Here is a 17471-nt window from a genome sequence, read left to right as displayed (position 1 = left end):
TGATCCTTTCCTTGAAATTACATCAAAGAAGTGAGCTAAATTTGTCTCAGAAGTGAAGATAATGATGATTATTTAAGAGAAATTATTTAGATACTGACTTAATGCTGTGGGCTGAATTTTATGAAATTCCCAATATTTGACTATTTTTAACCCAGAAAACGGCATTTCATATGATTCTATCATATGGTTTCACATACTGGTAGGCTATTCTCTTGGTCAGTCTGTAATAAATTTCTGCAACTATTATACAAATAAAAGTAGTGTTGAAGTCTCATGAGTTTTTAAAGGAAACACTAGATGGCAGTAAATACACAAAAGTTGTAACAGGACACTGAGTTACCAACATAAAATAATGATCGTTTTGTCTTTTATTCAATTTTACATTGCATACTCAATCAAGCTTTAAAAAAAAATCTAAAATTTTCTTTTTAATTAAAAAAAATCCTGGGGCTTCCCTGGTGGCACAGTGGTTAAGAATCTGCCTGCCAATGCAGGGGACAGGGGTTTGAGCCCTGGTCAGGGAAGGTCCCACATGCCGTGGAGCAACTAAGTCCGTGTGTCACAACTACTAAGCCTGCGCTCTAGAGCCCATGAGCCGCAACTACTGAGCCCGCGTGCCACAACTACTGAGCCCACGGGCCACAACTACTGAAACCCACACGCCTAGAGCCCGTGCTCCACAACAAGAGAAGCCACCACAATGAGAAGCCTGCGCTCCACAACAAAGAGTAGACCCCGCTCATCGCAGCTAGAGAAAGCCTGCGCGCAGCAACGAAGACCCAAGGCAACCAAAAAAATAAATAAAATTAAAAAAAAAAAAAAACCTAAGGTTTCTCCTCACAAGATTTTTAAATACAGGCTTATTTCTGTTGTACTCTAAGGAACCAGTTTAGATAATGACAGTAAAACAGTTACTTTAATACTATATGAAGAGACTAAAAATCTAAGAGGAGGCATAAGGGTTAGCTCAGGGGAACAACAAAGTACACGTTAAAACTTGCAGATTAAGTGAATACATGAGGATTAGACCAGCAAAATCAGTCTGCAACACTTGAGGTTAGCCATTTACAGGACAGTCTTATGGGCCAGGATATCTCCCACATTAATTAAGAAGCAGGGTGTGGCTATCTGATTAAGAGATCACCAATACAAAAGAAGACAGTGGTCTAAATGGGAATATTCAGGAAGACTGGGCCAGCCGAAAGTCTAGAGAAAGTGAAGGCAAAATCAAGAAGTGGGCGGTACTGAAATCATCCAGCATTGCTCAGAAGTTGGCGATGGACACCAAGATCCGGCTCATGAAAGTGCTCTGCTCTGTTTGAAGGAAGGGATGGTTTTCAGGTATCCTGCATCTCTCAAGACTATTATACTCCTCCTGCTCTGCTTCTAAATTTACCAAGAAATCTTCTAACAACCAATTCCACTTCTACTTTTTTGTTTATTTTTTTAAATTTATTTATTTAATTTATTTATTTTTGGCTGCATTGCGTCTTCGCTGCTGAGCCCGGGCTTTCTCCAGCTGCAGTGAGCGGGGGCTACTCTTCGTTGCAGTGTGTGGGCTTCTCATTGCGATGGCTTCTCTTGTTGCGGAGCACAGGCTCTAGGCACATGGGCTTCAGTAGCTGTGGCATGCAGGCTCTAAAGCACAGGCTCAGTAATTGTGGCTTGCGGGCTCTAAAGCACAGGCTCAGTAGTTGTGGCGCACAGGCTTAGCTGCTCCGCGGCATGTGGGATCTTCCCGGACCAGGGCTCAAACCGGTGTCCCCTGCACTGGCAGGCGGATTCTTAACCACTGCGCCACCAAGGAAACCCTCCACTTCTACTTTAACACCTACGGTTATAAGCACTGGAAAAGTCTCCTTATGGTAGATTAACTACCTGGTATTCTGGTCAGTCCCCTGTGAGTCTCATGATTAAGTGTAAGTCAGCCACAAAGCCTTATTAGCTCTGGATGTGCTGGCAAAGACAACTTCCAAGATCTGCAAAGTTAAGGGCCATATCTTAAATCAAGAAGATGCACTGTGAGCCTGGCCAGCTGGCCATCCCCTGTCTAAGGTACCTCTGTTTTGTTCTCTTACTGCCACAGGTAATAAATTGCCTTGCAAATCGCTCTCCAAAATCCTGTTCAACTCACAAAATTCAAAACAGACCTACTTTTATCTGCAAAGCCATTCTTTCCCTTCCTAGTTGCTGCTGTCTAAAATCATTCTCCAAAATGCATACTCTACATACAGCTTCTATCATGAACACAGATTCCTATCAAATACACTAAAAGAGCAAACAGAGCAAAGGAGAATATATTTCTTTAGCCACCATTAGAAATGGACAAGTTCACAATTCCATTTCTTACGGTCAGCCCTAAGTCCAGAATCACTGCTCTATGATCCTACTAAATTCTACTTTGACAAATCTCCACTACTGCTCTATTTTTTTAGTATCTAAAAATGAAAGATCACAATATTCCTGACAACTATAATCACTAGCAACAAAAAAATTCCTGCAAATTCTTCCATTTGCAAACTGGTTAGTGCTTAATTTTCAAGATGTTACGGTAATCCGTATTCAGAAACATGATAAACAAGACAAATATCTAAAAAGTACACAGACAGCCTACTTGTACTTGGTATGTGAAATTATGAGTCTTCCTACACGTTACAATTTGGAGTTTCAGAGTGTTTTGCAATGAATCCCACACCTATTGCAAATGAGACTTAAGTCATGATCAAAAAGCATTTCTTAGGATTTATCTGCTTTAGAAAGTGGAAGTGACAGATTCCCTCACCCTCAAACAGACTGAAAAAAAACCCATTAGATCTATAGAATTCTATTTCAAATAGGATTTATCTCCTCAACGCTAGACAGGCCAGCACAAAGGCTGGAAAAATCAGTCCTGTTAGCACCACGGTGACTTTTTTGTAGTTGTCAATAACCAAGAATGGACAGCCTGGATCCTCATGTGTTCCTATTACCTGAGCCACTTTGCTTTCTTACCAGTAAATGCATGTCGCTAAACTGCCCATCACTGACAGCCAGGGACATCACTGCCTTAGAATAACACAGGCATCTGACGTAGAGACTATTTAAAACAGGTCTAAATGTTCACTTACCTCCACTGCTACTACGATCAAAATGAGGTCGGCTTTTGACTCTGGAAAGAGTGCATTCACTTGTGGTGACATTCCAATCAGAGCACAGTTAGTGACCACAGATATAACACTCATTGTTTCAAAAGCCAACTGAAAGAAAAAGAAAATGTGAAATTAAAGACCATAAGGACTGCTTCCATATTTCCTCATTCTTTTTCGTATTATCTAAAGTCTTTCCTTAGTTCTAAACATTCCAAGGACATGTATAACTTTTTCTCTATAATGCCATGATTTTCGTTAGCTCAAAAAAGCCACATACTGTTAGAGGTATTTCAGTTACTTTTGGGTTGAATATCCCAAACAGTATGTTCTATCTTCCCAAATGGAGGTGGCCAGGGACCTGAATTGGGAACACATCCAAGAAAAATACACTATTAAAGTTACTTGACTCTATGCATAGCTAAAGGGAATCTAAACTAGGGCCGCCAGAGAGAATGTTTCACATTCAAAAACAGTTAGGTATGATTTCAAATCGAATTCATTTCGTGAAACGGTCCTTCTACTTTGACAGACCACATACCACATCTGGTTCAGCCATACCCAAAGCACCAGCGATAATGATCCCTTCCTAGCGGCATTTACCGAATCACCTGTAGAACTTCAGAAAAATACAGATGCCAGGCCCCACTGAGACCTACTAAGTAGATTGAACCAGGGTCCCATGAAGGAAACTGGTGTGTATTACTGAGTATGAACTATGGAAACATTGTGACCATCGTTCTTTCTTTTCTTTCCCTCTTTCTCTCTTTCTTTCTTTTTATGTACAGCACTTGGTGATCACTACTTAATAACAATGTCTAATTCTAAGAAATACAATTAACTATTAGAAATATAGAAGCAAAACAAAACACGATTGGATCCAAACTTAATAAAATCTTGTCCCAGGAAGAATATCTACCATCTTATAATATTTTAGAAATCCTTTGTGTAATCTTATTTTTCCAGTTTTCTTTACAAAAAATCTACTCAGGACTTTATCTTAAAATAGCTTTAAATTTCTATTTATTGATTTATTATAAATTAGTTCAAAAATAAAATGTTATCAGTGTATAGGGAAGAGTCTCCTTGTCCCCTTTCTCCCCCTCGTCACCTCCTGTTCTCCCCATAAGATAATCACTATTATTAATTTCTTATGTATCTTTCCTGACACTGTATGCAAATAAATATAAGCAAACCTGAACATACACTTTCTTACGCTTTTCTCAGCATAATACACATTGTCAAGCCCCTTGCTTTTGTCACTTAAAATGTCTTGGAGGATATTCTGTGTCAGTACTCAAAGATCTCCCTCATTCTTAAGTCACAACGAAAGACTTAAGTCACAACTGCTTAAGTATTTCATTGCATCAATGTACCAAGGTTAATTTAACCATTTCCTATTGCTTGCTATTACAAATAATGCTACAACTAGTAAACTTGCAAACATGTCATTTAAGAAGTGTGGAAGTGGGATAAGTTCCTGAAAGTGGACTAGTTGAGTCAAAGGTGCCACTGTGTTCATAATTTTGATAGATAAGACCAAGCTGAACTCCCCAGGGTTGACCAGTTCACTTTCCCATTGGCAGCACATGACAGTGTCTGGCTTCCTGCATTTTTAATACATTTCTAACTAAGCTTTTGGGTTTTTAAATATCACCTATACTGAGTTACAATTTACATAAAATAAATTGTACTCATTTATGGTATACACTTCATTAACTTTTGATAAGTGTATTTACCAGTGAAACCACCATCACAAATAGGATATTTCCATTTTCGCCAGAAGATTCCTGGCCCCAAGCAAACCACCCCTCACTTTATACCTGGCCCCAAGCAAACACTGATCTGTTTTTTTGTCACTATATATTAGTGACAAAAAGCAGAATGCAAACTGAAGGAAAAAGCAAAGAAAACAGGACACAAAAATGAGAAAAAAAATTATAAAAAAGATAAGAACAAATAGAACAAAGGAAAGAAAAAAAACAAGGAAAAAACAGAACAGCAAAAAAGTAACACAGAAATAGAAATATAAAAGAATTAAAAATATATTTAAAAATTTTTACACTAAATAAAAAGTAAAAACAAATTTAAAAAACAGAAGAAAGGAACAAAACATAAAAAAAGAGACATAATTATATTTTCCTGGGGTCTCAGCTGTCAGTGTCCTTCTCCCCACCGTGAGTCACAGCCAACCTTCACCTCCCCAGGAGGCCCTCCAAAACCCCTAAGTCAGTCTCTGGTCCCTCTGTGGGCACTGTGGGGGCAGCTCAGACTCTGACCTGGCCCAACTCCCATGCGTACTAGTCCCCAAAGTCCACAGCAACTAGAGCTAGACTGATTTCAGTTATGGGAACACTCGTCCATTCAGATATTCCAGACACAGGGTTTACCAAGCCAATTGCAGGGATTTAATCTGCGGTTTGTGCAGCTGCATGGAAAGGTTTTTGTTCCTCTTCCTTAGTCGCCCCACCCCTGGGGCTCATCTGTGGTTTTAGCCCCACCTCTGCACATGGGCCATCCACAGGAGTCTGCTCCTGAGACCGCCCTGGAGCACTCATGTCTGCCCCGGTGAGGACAGGACGTGGAGGTGGCACAGCTGCCTGGTTTGCAGGGGCCCTGCCGGCGACAAGTGTATGGGAAAGCTGGCAGTCATGGGCGTGAGAGATCTGGCCCTAGTGGGAGCCTTTCCTAGCGCCTGGCAGCTGGTTCAAGAAGGTCAGCCCTGGTGGGGTCTTTTCCTAGCACCTGGCAGCAGGCATGAGAAGGTCAGCTCTGGTGGGGGCTTTTCCTAGCACGTGGCGAGGTAGGGGGCCAGCGCATGGGGAGAGAGAGGCTTCAATGGTGGTTCCACCCCCTGCGCGTCACTTAACAGTGGCGCCTTGCTTCTATGGCAGTCTGGGTTTCCTCCACAAGCATTCCCAGTTGTGGATTACCTCTCTCCCATCCCCTCTGGCTGTCTCCTCGCAGCCAACAGCAGTCCTCCCCCTGGGTTTGTTCTCCAATCCCCACGTTCCAGCTCTCAGCCCCCGTGTGCACTGGTGGACTCACGTCCCAGTCTGGGATGCACAGGGCTGTGGCACGGACAATCTGTGTAGATCTTACTCTGTTCTATCTGCCACAGACCAGCCGTTTCATGCTCCTCTGAGAGCCTCAGATGATCCCCTTCTGTCCCAACTGATTTCCTCGTCGGTGAGGGGGCTTCTCCAGACACAGGAACCTCTCCTCTGCTTCAGCTCCTCCCCAAGTGCGCAGATCCGATCCTGCTTCCTCTCCTCTTCTTTTTCCCTTCTTTCTTTTGTCCTACCCAGTTATGTGGGGATCTTTCTTGTCCTTTCCAGTGTCCAAGATCTTCTGCTAGTGTTCAGCCAGTGTTCTGTGAGAATTGTTCCATCTGTAGATGTATCTGTGATGCATTTGTGAAAAGAGATGAACTCCAAGTCCTCCTACTCCTCCACCATCTTGGTTTAGCAGCATACAGATTTTAACGTTGTATGTTATCAGTAATTTATTCCTTTTTTACTGCCGAGTAGTGCTCCATTTTATGAATATACCATAATTATTTTTTTTACCCATTTACCTATTGACAGCAAGTTGGGTTGTTTCCAGTTTTGGACTACTGTGAATAAAGTTACTATGGACACTCCTGTGCAGTCTTTGTATGGACATATTCTTTCATTTCCCCTGGATTTCTAAGAGCAGAAGTGCTGGGTGGCATGGTAGCTATATGTTGAACTTTTTTTACAAACTGCATTCTAGTTTTGTGACCATTATAGTACATCCTTATCAGCAATGTATGAGAGTTCCAGTTATTATATACCTCACTGCCAACACTTGGCATCATCTCGTCTTAATTTTAAAACAGGTATACAGTGCTATTGCATTGTAGTTTTCATGTGCATTTCCCTGGTAGCTAATTCTAAATATTTTCATGAGCTCATTGGCCATTTGTATATATTCTTTAGTGAAGCATTTCTTCAAATATTTTGTCCATGTTTTCATTTAATTGCATTATTATTGAGTTGGTGAGTCCTTCATATAATCTGAATACAAATTCTTTGGCAGACAAATGTATTGTCAACATTTTCTCCCATTCTGTGTCTTGCCGTTTTTCCTCTTAACTTCTGAAGAGCAAACTACCCCTTGACACACACACTTTGGAGACTTAATTATCCCAAAACTATTGGTGGACGGTCAATAATTTTCTCCACTGAACTGACATTTCACCTATATCATATACTGAATTTCTGAACTTTTAATCCTGCTCCATTGGTTTGATTGTCTAATGATGCACCAGCACTACACTACTTTAAGAACTGAGGTTATATAACAAGCTTTAATATGTAGGAATGAGTGTCCCTGCCCTTATTCTTTAGAGTTTTCTTGCTATTCTATTTATTTTTCCCTGTGAACTTGACAATAAGTTTACCTAGTTAAAAGAAAAACTTCCATTAGGATAGTGCTACATTTATAAGCTCATTTGTAGATTAATTAATTTGTAAATTAATGGAGAACTGATATATTTAGAATACTGAGTCTTCCTACATTAGTTAGCTATTGCTGTGTAACAAACCATCCCAAACTCTCTGGCTTAAAACAACAACCATTTACTTAGCTCATGATTCTGCAGGTAGACAATTTAGGCTGTGCTCACCTATGCAATTTTTCTGGTCTAGCTGACCTTGACTGGGCTTGCTCATGTACCTGTGGTCAGCTAGTGGGTAAATTGGAGATATCATTGGCCTTACTATGCTAGTTAGAATTTCTAGTACTATATTCAGTAAAAGTAGTGACGGTGGACATTCTTGCATTGTTCTTAATCTTAGAAAGAAAGCATTCAATCTTTCACTAATAAGTATGGCGTTAGCTTTAAGTTTTTTTAAATAGATGCTCCTTATCAAGTTGAAGGTGACAGTATATTCTACTGTTGAGTAGAATGTTCTATAATATGGATTAGATTCATAATTTGATGGTGTTGTTGAGTTCATCAATAACCTTGATGATTTTTTATCCAGCGTTCTGTCAATTGTTGAGAAACGGATGTTGACGTCTCTAACTGTATTTGTGGATTTATCTATTTCTCCTTTTAGTTCTATGTTTTTAGTTCACATATTTTACAACCTTGTTGTTTGCTGAATATATAAGATTTCTACATCGTCTTGATAATTTGACCCTTTTATCATCAAAGAATGTTCCTTTCTTTGCTCAGAAGTCTGAGCAAATGTATGTCCTTTCCAGTGTCCAAGGTCTTCTGCTAGTGTTCAGCCAGTGTTCTGTGAGAATTGTTCCATCTGTAGATGTATTTGTAATGTATGATGTAATTGTAAATGTAATTTGTAAGATGTAAATGTAATTTTCTTTGCTCAGAAGTCTACTCTATATGATATTAATATAGCCACTCCTGCTTCCTTACAATTAATTTTTCCACATATATTTTTTCTATCCTTTTACTTTCAACCTGCTTAATCATGTTTAAATTGGGTTTCTTGTAGATGGCATATAGTTGAGTTATGCATTTTAATCCATTATGTCAATCTTTGTCTTTAACTCATGTCTTTAGACCCTTTACAGTTAATCAAAATATCGACTTAAGTCTGCCATTTCTTCGTTTTCAGTGTTTTCATTTCTGTTTTCTTCTCCTTGTCTTACTGTAGGTTACCTCAACTTTTTTTTTTTACTACATTTTGATTTAACTATGTTTTTGAGTGTATCTTTTAAACAATATAGCTTTTTAGAGGTTGTTCTATATATAGACATACACACACAAATATAAATACTATATTTTATATGTGTGTGTATATATATGTATACATTCAGTCTACTTGTATCATTTAGTTTGAGTAAAATACAGAAATCTTACCTTCCTTTATCACTCCCCATTTATAATTGTCATAATATTTTTCCTACATATACTTAGAACCATTAAATAGTGTTGTATTTTTTGGTTTCAACTGTCAAACATAACTCTAAAAGACTCAGGAGTAAAAGGAAAATATATTGTTTTTACTTGTGTTTTTGTTTACCATGTTTTTGCTTCCTGACATTGTCCCTTTATCATTTCCTCAGTTTACAGAACTTTTAGTCATTCTTTTAGGATAGGTCTCCTAGCAAAACATTCTCTTACTTTTCCTTCATTTGAGAGTGTCTTGATTTCCCCTTCCTTCCCAAAGGATATTTTCTCTGAATATAGGATTCTGTATTGATAGTATTTTTTAGCCTTGGAAAATATTGTGCCACCTTCTTCTGGCCTTCATGATTTCTGATGAGAAACTGGCTGTCATTCTAATTGTTTTTCCCCTATAGGTGAGAGGTCATTTCTCTCAGTGCTTTCAAGAATATTTTTCCTTGTCTTTAGTTTTCAGATGTTTAATTATGATGCGTTTTGGCATGAACTTCTTTGTTTGGGGTTCACTTGGCTTCTTGAACCTATAGTTTTAGGTCTCTTGCCAAGTTTGAAAAGTTTTGGCCATTATTACTCCAAGTGCCTTTTCAGCCCCTCCTTCTTTCTCCTTTCCTTCTTGGACTCCAATAACAGGAATGTTAGATTTTGTTGTTGTTGTTATAGTCACACAGGTCTCTGAGGCTATATTTACTTCTTCAGTCTATTTTCTCTCTGTTGTTCAGATCAGGTAATTTCTATTTTTCTATTTTCCAGCTCCTGCTTCTTTCCTCTATCCCTTCCATTCTGCTATTGCACCCATTCACTGAGCTTTTTGTTTATTATATTTTCAACTTCTAAAATGTCCATTTGATTCTCCTTTGTGTCTATTTCTTTGCTGAGACGTTCTAATTCTATTTTTTCATCTGTCGTAGGCGTGTTTGTAATTGCTTGTTGAAGCATTCTTATCGTGACTGCTTTAAGATCTTTGTCCAGTATTTCCAACACGTGTGTGTCATCCTGGTGGTGGCATCTGCTGATTGCCATTTTTTTCATTCAGTTTGGTATCATCCTGGTTCTTGGTATAATGAGTGATTTTTTAATAAAAACCTTGATACTTTAGGTGTTATCAGACTCCAGATTTTGTATAACCTTTTGTTTTAGTTGGTTCCTCTGATACCACTCCAGCAGGGGACAATATCTTGTCACTAGCAGGTAGAGGCAGAAGTCCAGGTTCTCTACCTGGACACCACTGACACCCAAGGTGGGGAGTGGGGTCATTATTGCTGGAGAGGGGCAAGAGTTCTGGCTTCCCACTAGACTACCACTAATACCTCCTTTGATGGAGGGGTACAAGTCCCTCCTTTGTGCACTCATGTGGCCTCTTGGATGGTATTAAAAGTCTTGACTCTCCACTGGGCTTCCTCTGAGACCACCCTAGCAGGGATCTGAAAGGGAATCTCATTACTGCCAGGTAGGAGTGGAAGTGGAAGTCCAGGCTCCCCAGTAGAAGTCCAGTGTCAGTGATTTCTACTGACACTGCAGTGGGGAGGGCCTCATTAGTACCAGTGGGTGAGGCCCAGCTGACTACTCTCCAAGAAAACCGTCAAAGTTTCACATCTGAAAGGAGTCATGGAGATTGTAGCTCATCCCCGCCCCCAACTTTAAAAACAAGAAAAGCATGGCCCGGAGAAAGTTAATGACCACCTGAAGTTACACAGCTAGTTTGTGGCATGGCAAGGATAAAATCCAGTTTTCCCAAATCTCTCCATAGAGCTTTTTTCTTTTAATCACAATACCTCATTTTGTTTTTAAAGAAATAATTTTTTATCAGATAATTACCTGCCATACACCAATACTGGCTGAAGGTTCTGAGAATGGGCGTTTGAAGACCCTGCACATTTTTAAGGCGTCTGAATTAACTTCAGTGAGATTATTTAGCACGGCGAAGGCAGCTGCCAGTGGGTAAACACAGGAGAAAAGGCTCACATAACCAAACTGCAGGAATAACTCCAAGTAATCATCAAAGGTACCCTGGAAATGTAAAAAAGAAGAAAACAGGCATTGTTTTAACATCACTTAATAAGAACAGTCTTTTGCAATACTATTCAAGGCATGAGCATCTAACCAAAAAAAAAAACTCAGAGTTTCTCCCAATTCCTTCTTCTCAACAACAGAATTTACTTAAATTCAAAGACAATTTTATATTAAAGTCCCTGAAATGCAGAATAAAAAAGTGATTTAGCTGCTCATATCATGTCGAATCACTGGATTATTACCTTTTTTCCCCTAAGGTAAATAACAGCAAAGCTAAAGAAGTTTGCTCTTGACCAAGTAAAAAGAAATGATCCAGGATCATTATTAGAAATTTTACATGATGGTCCCTTCACATCATGGGTACCCCAGCATCTCAGCCCCTGACCCTCCATTAAAAACCTGATGGTGGTGATGCCAGCGAAACTGGCAGAGTAAGAACCTCCAGAAGTTTACATCTCCATAAAAGCAAACAACAAATGACAAAATTTGTCAAAAGCAACTTTTTCAGTACTCTGGAAATTAACTAAAGGCTTGCAGCATTCGGGGCAGAATTTAGTCAAGAATAACAGCTCAACCTTGTGGCATTTTAACTTACTCTAGTTTCATATCCTGCTCCCGAGTTCTGCAGCAGCCTCGAAAAATAATAGCATGCGTTCCTGTGCCAGAGCGAGGAGAGTGGGGACACAGATCTTTGAAAGCCTCATTCCCAAAGGGACATCATTATCTGACCTGGCTCTAGAAGACCCCACTCAAAAGGCTTGTCTCTATTTAACTGCACAGAGTCTTCCCAGCGCTAAAGGCTCCTCCCCCAGGGATGTTAATTGAATGCTTTAACATCAGTCTGCTTGAGGTAAAGGGTAGCAGCTGGGGCAAACAACAGACTAGCCAGGGAGCCCAAAAGAAAAGGCTGAAGAATGAGATATCCACAGGGGGTTTGCAAAGCTCCCACATTTTACTGGGAATTGAGAAGATGAGGCACATGCAGAAGATCACACATAAGCTTAGGAAAGATCTGAGAAAGGTCTAAGATCTCACCTCTGACTGACCCTGAAGCTCTGCACAAGCAGAAAGTGAACGCTAGGGCAGAATTTTAAACTTCCTGGCTTAGTATTGAAGGCATGCCCTAACACAGTAACAAAGACCTAACAGACATGTATAAAACACTCAATCCAAGAGCAGAACACTCATTCTTCTCAAGTGTACGTGGAACATTTTCCAGGATAGATAACATGTTAGGCCATAAAACACTTCTCAACAAATTTAAAAGGCTTAAAAATCATACAAAGTATCTCCTCTGACCACAATGGAATAAAACTGGAAATCAATAACAGAAGGAAATTTCGGAAATTCACATACTATGTGAAAATTGAGCAACACACTCCTACAAAAAACAATGAGTTAAAGAAGAAATCACAAGAAAAATTAGTAAATATTTTGAGGTGAATGAAACATACCAAAACTTAATAAGATACAGTGAAAGCAGTGCTCACAGGGAAATTTATGGCTGTAAATGCCTTTGTTAAAAAAGAAGAAAGATCTTAAAAAAACTGAAATTTTCATCTTAAGAAACCAGAAAAAGAAGAGTAATCTAAACCCAAAGCAAGCAGAAGGAAATAAATAATAAAGATTAGAGTGAAATAAATAAAATAAAGAATAGAAAAACAAGAGCAATAAAACCAGAATTCGGTTTTTTGAAATGATTGAGATCAACGAAAAATGACAAACCATTACCTAAACTGTGCAAAAAACAAAGAAAGACTCAAATTACTAAAATCAGGAATGAAAGAAGGGATATTACTATTGACCTTTAAGTCAGTAAGGGGAAGGGGAAGAATTATAAGTAAGAAGAATTATGAACAATTTGAGACAGAAAGGAAGGGGCAGGGTGAAACCATTAAAAGACTGATACAACCATTAAGAGCAGGATACGACAAAAACTGGTTAGAACCTACTAGGCCCAAGATGGTGGAAGAGTCAACTTCCGTAGACCTTGAGCCTCATTATACACTCACTGTAATGCATTAGCATATGCTAAACAACACGCCCACAGGTGCCATGACAGTTCCAAGGCTGCCCATAAAAGGCCAAAAAGTGGGCAGTGCCCCAACTCCTGGAAATCCCTGCTGCTTCTCCAAGATAGCTACAACATTCCTCCCACTCATTAGCCCATGAAACTTCCCAGCCCATGAAAACTAACCATCACCACAACTCAGGGCTGCTCTTGCCTTCTGAGACAGCCTACACTCTTGTCTATGGAGTGTATATCTCTCTAAATAAACCTGCTTTCAGTTTACTATGGCTCCCTCTTGAATTCTTTCCTGTGTGAAGCCAAGGACCCTTACGTGGCAGCCTGCCCCAGGGACTCACTCGAGACCTGGGACATGACAACAATTATATGCCAAAAATAACATTAAATAACCTTGATGAAATGGGTAAATTCTTAGAATGACACAAACTATCAAAAGTGACTCGAGAAGAAATAGAACATCTAAACAGACCTAAAACAAGTAAAAAGATTGAGTTAGCAATCAAAAACTTTGCACAAAGAAAAACCCAGGCCCAGACAGTTCACCTGTGAATTCTCTCAAACACTAGAAGAAGAATTAATACTAATTCTTCAAAGTCTTCCAAAAAGAACAAGAGGAAGAAACACTTCCCAACTCATTCTGTGTAGCCAGTCCAACCTCAATAGCAAAACCAAAGACTTCATAAGAAAAATACAGACCAACACCCCTGAATAAAGATATAAAAATCCTCAACAAAATACTAGCAAGGTGGATCCAGCAGCAGAGTAAAAGGATTTTACACTGTGATCAAGTGGGATTTACCCAGGATTGTAAGATTGGTTCAACATATAAATATTAGTCCACGTGATACACCACATTAACAGTTTTATTGGTATACATGTATGCATGTATAAATATATTTAATCATCTCAATAGACACAGGAAAAACAAAGTACAACACCCTTTCATGATAAAAGCACTCAACAAATCATAGAGTAGTAAATCTTCCTGACCTTGGATTAAGCAATGGTTTCTCAGACATGACACCAAAGGCACAAGTTACAAAAAAGAGAGAAATTGGACGTCACCAAAATTTAAAACTTTTGTGGATCAAAGGACACCATCCAGAAAGTAAAAAGATAAACAACAGAATGGGAAGAAATATTTGCAAATCATATATCTGATAAGAAATTTATATTCAGAACATATGAAGAACTCTTGCAACTCAATAACAAAAGGGAAGATGACCCAATTTAAAAATGGGCAAAGAATGTGAATATATATTTCCCCAAAGAAGAGATACAAATGGCCAAAAGTCACATGAAAAGATGAACAATATATTTAGGCATTAGGAAAATCCAAAGTAAACCCACAATGAAATACTACTTTACACCTACGAGGATAGCTATCATTTAAAAAAAAAAAAAAAAGTGAGGCTGTGGGAAAAAAATGGGACCCCACTCGTGGCTAGTTGGAATATAGAATCACCACCACTTTTGAAAATAGTCTGGCAGTTCCTTAAAGTTAAACGTTGAGTTAACATACGACCTAGCATAAGGCAACATGTGTTCATACAAAAACTTGTACAAAAATGTTCACAATAGCATTATTCATAACAGCCAAAAAGTGGAAACAATCCAAATGTCTACCGGCTGACTAATGGATACACGATACGTAGTGTATCCATACAATGGAATATTATTCAACCACAAAAAAGGAATGGGGTACTGGCACATGGTACAGCGTGAATGAACGTTAAAAGCATTATGCTTAGAGAAAGAAGCCGGACACAAAAAGCCACCTATTGTATGATTTCATTTATATGAAATGCAGAGAACAGGTAAATCCACAGGATGTAGATTAGCGATTGCCAGACTAGGGGAAGATGTTACTGCTACTGGGTATGGGGAGTTTGGGGGTCGATGATGAAAATGTTCTGGAATTAGATAGTGGTGATGATTGTGCCACCTTGTGAATTTGCTAAAAACCTCTGAATTGTACATTTTTAAATGGTTAATTTTATGGTATGTGAATTATTACCTCAACTTTTTAAAGAAGTTAAAAAAAAAAAGCTGTTAGTAACAAGGAAGCTCCCCAGAATAGCCCTAGTGGAAGTAGCAGACACATCAAAGAGGCGAAGAAGAAAAAGGAGTCCACAGAAGAAAAGGGGGAAACCAGGAAAGCATGACAAAATCCCTCTGAAACTATATTTAAAAACCTTTCTGATGTGCTTTAAAAGGTTTAGTCCAAAGGAAGAAAGGAGCAAAAGTCATTACATACCCTTGATTTGTAGGTAAGAGATATAAACGGTAAGAGGTGAGTTCCTTCGTGATCTTTAATAACTGGAAAAAGGCGCCTGCATTGAAATGGGATGCCTGGTCATTGGTGACTCTGACTTGTCACCCGAGTAACTCCTTGACTGGACCCAACGGCCTGCTGCTCACATCCTGACCCAAGAGGGGCTGGGCAGCACTATATGTGGTGCAGTGATTGGGTGAGGGAGCCACAGGCACCCACTTCCAGCATCCTCAGGCGCTCTCATGATCATCCAGTGCACATGCAACAACAGTTTCAGTTTAAGAAGACTATTCATCATAATATTTTAAAGCAACATGAATATTTTAAATTAATAATTATAATTAGCATTACTGCATCTCAGAGTCAGTCTTGCACCGAGATAGGCATATTAGGCTCAGTAGCTGAGAGCTTTAGTATAAGTCAGATTCGACTTCTAGTTGGTTTCCTTTTTTATTTTATATTTTACTAAAATAGAAAACACTCAAACATAATTACAGAGTACTGGGGATGGCAGGAAGTGCTTCTTCCAGACGCTCTGGGTATTTGGATGAAGTGTGAACCCAGGGGTTTTGAGTGAGTTTCACTGGCTGTTTGCAAGGCCTGCCAAAGAGCAATGCCAAACACATGTGCTTTGGGAGCTGGCAGGTTGACGCTCAGCTGGGGGTTCAGTGGTGAGCAGTTTCTAAACAACTCTTTGGTTGCATTTGGCTCCAGAAAGAATGTCCTTATGTGTGCTGCAGCATACGGATGTGATTTTTAAATATGCCCAGCAATATGGCATCGATTTACTTCTCTGAAGAGTGAAGAAATCAACAGTGAAACTCTTAGCAATCGAGCCATTTTTACCCCAATTCGATCTTAAGAAATCCTGATAGCCTATGCTCAGCTTTCAAAATTGTGTTGTTTCAGCTCATGAAATAAAAGGGTGAGCCTCTGCAGAGATGTGTAGACAGTTTCTCTCAGATGTACCAGGTGCAGCCTCCAGAAGCCACGCAAAGGTCTTCCTGGCCTTTTTAGCATCCAGCACCCAGGGAGCCCCTCCCCCCCATTCTGTGTTCCCATCTCGCAAGCGGATTCAGAGTGTAGAATTTACATGGTAATTCTATCAGTACTTTCACACTTCTGAGCACCTTGGGGTCAGTCAATTCAGCAAACCAGGGATGTAATCCAACAGCAAGAAGGAAAAAAAAATGCAATTTTAACAAAGTAAACAATCACATACTAAAAAACACATTAAACAAGACAATCTACCCCAATAGCTGCAAGTTAGAAAACACCAACTTACTAAGATGATTCTAAGAATGTATGAACACAAAGTTTCAGGCTCCAGGGGATCCATCCCACCGGCCCCTCGCACCATCCCTGGAGAAACATCACGTCTCAGAGTTCCGCATGATGAGTATGTGAGGAGGATAAAGTACAGGATGAGGGCAACAAGCAGCACACAGACAGCAGGGGCTGGGCTGCTCTTTTCCTAAAACTGTTCTTTATGCAGCATTACACTGAGCACCCGCTGAATGCCAGGCTCTGCATTAGCAACAGAGTTTTGCACGATAAATAACACAGGGACCCTATCCCAGTGACTGAGAAAGGAAAATTACTAGCAAATGGCACAAACCCTAAACAAAATATTAGCATATTCAACATAACAATGTAGATAAAAAAATACTGAACAAGTGAAGTTAATCATTTAAATGCAAACATGGTGTTCCATTAGGAAACTTACAAATATAAATGAAAATATTAATTAAAGGAGATAACATGATGATCGCAACAGAAGCAAAAAAAATAATTTTTGATAAAATTCAACGTCATCCACAATAAAAACTCTTCCCAAATAAGGAAGAGAAAAAAAACATTCTTAAACTGATAAAAAGTCACCTACCAAAAACACGGAACAAACATAATACTCAATGGTTAGAAAAAAAAAAATCAGGAACAAGATTATAACTTGTTATAACTCCTTCTGTCCAAATTGTACTGAACATATTAGTGAGCCAAATAAATAAATAATAAAAAGTATAAGGACTGCAGGAAGAAACAAAATGGCCATTAGTGAGGTGGGTGGGGAAGGGAAGGACTGAGAGTTTGGGATTAGCAGACGCAAACTATTACATATAGGATGGATAA

General features: G+C 39.1%; 1 protein-coding gene across 10 annotated transcripts in view; it reads right to left on the bottom strand.

Annotated features, from left to right (window-relative positions):
- The window catches only part of ANO10 (anoctamin 10), a 213525-nt gene that overhangs the window by 153100 nt on the left and 42954 nt on the right, over positions 1 to 17471 (bottom strand). For all 10 annotated transcript variants that reach the window (XR_012323975.1, XR_012323976.1, XR_012323978.1 and 7 more), the window contains 2 exons: positions 10843 to 11034; positions 3108 to 3236 (listed from right to left, as the gene is read on the bottom strand). Coding sequence is in view for 5 of the 10 variants with exons in the window: in XM_033864644.2 (XP_033720535.1) it covers positions 3108 to 3236; positions 10843 to 11034 (321 nt within the window). In the remaining 5 variants the exon portion in view is untranslated. The remainder of the gene's footprint in view (positions 1 to 3107; positions 3237 to 10842; positions 11035 to 17471) is intronic.

This window comes from Tursiops truncatus, chromosome 10, assembly GCF_011762595.2.
Source record: "Tursiops truncatus isolate mTurTru1 chromosome 10, mTurTru1.mat.Y, whole genome shotgun sequence".
In the NCBI taxonomy this organism is placed as follows: Eukaryota; Metazoa; Chordata; class Mammalia; order Artiodactyla; family Delphinidae; genus Tursiops; species Tursiops truncatus.
The sequence above is the reverse complement of the archived record's forward strand: the minus strand, read 5'-3'. Positions and strand labels throughout refer to the sequence as shown.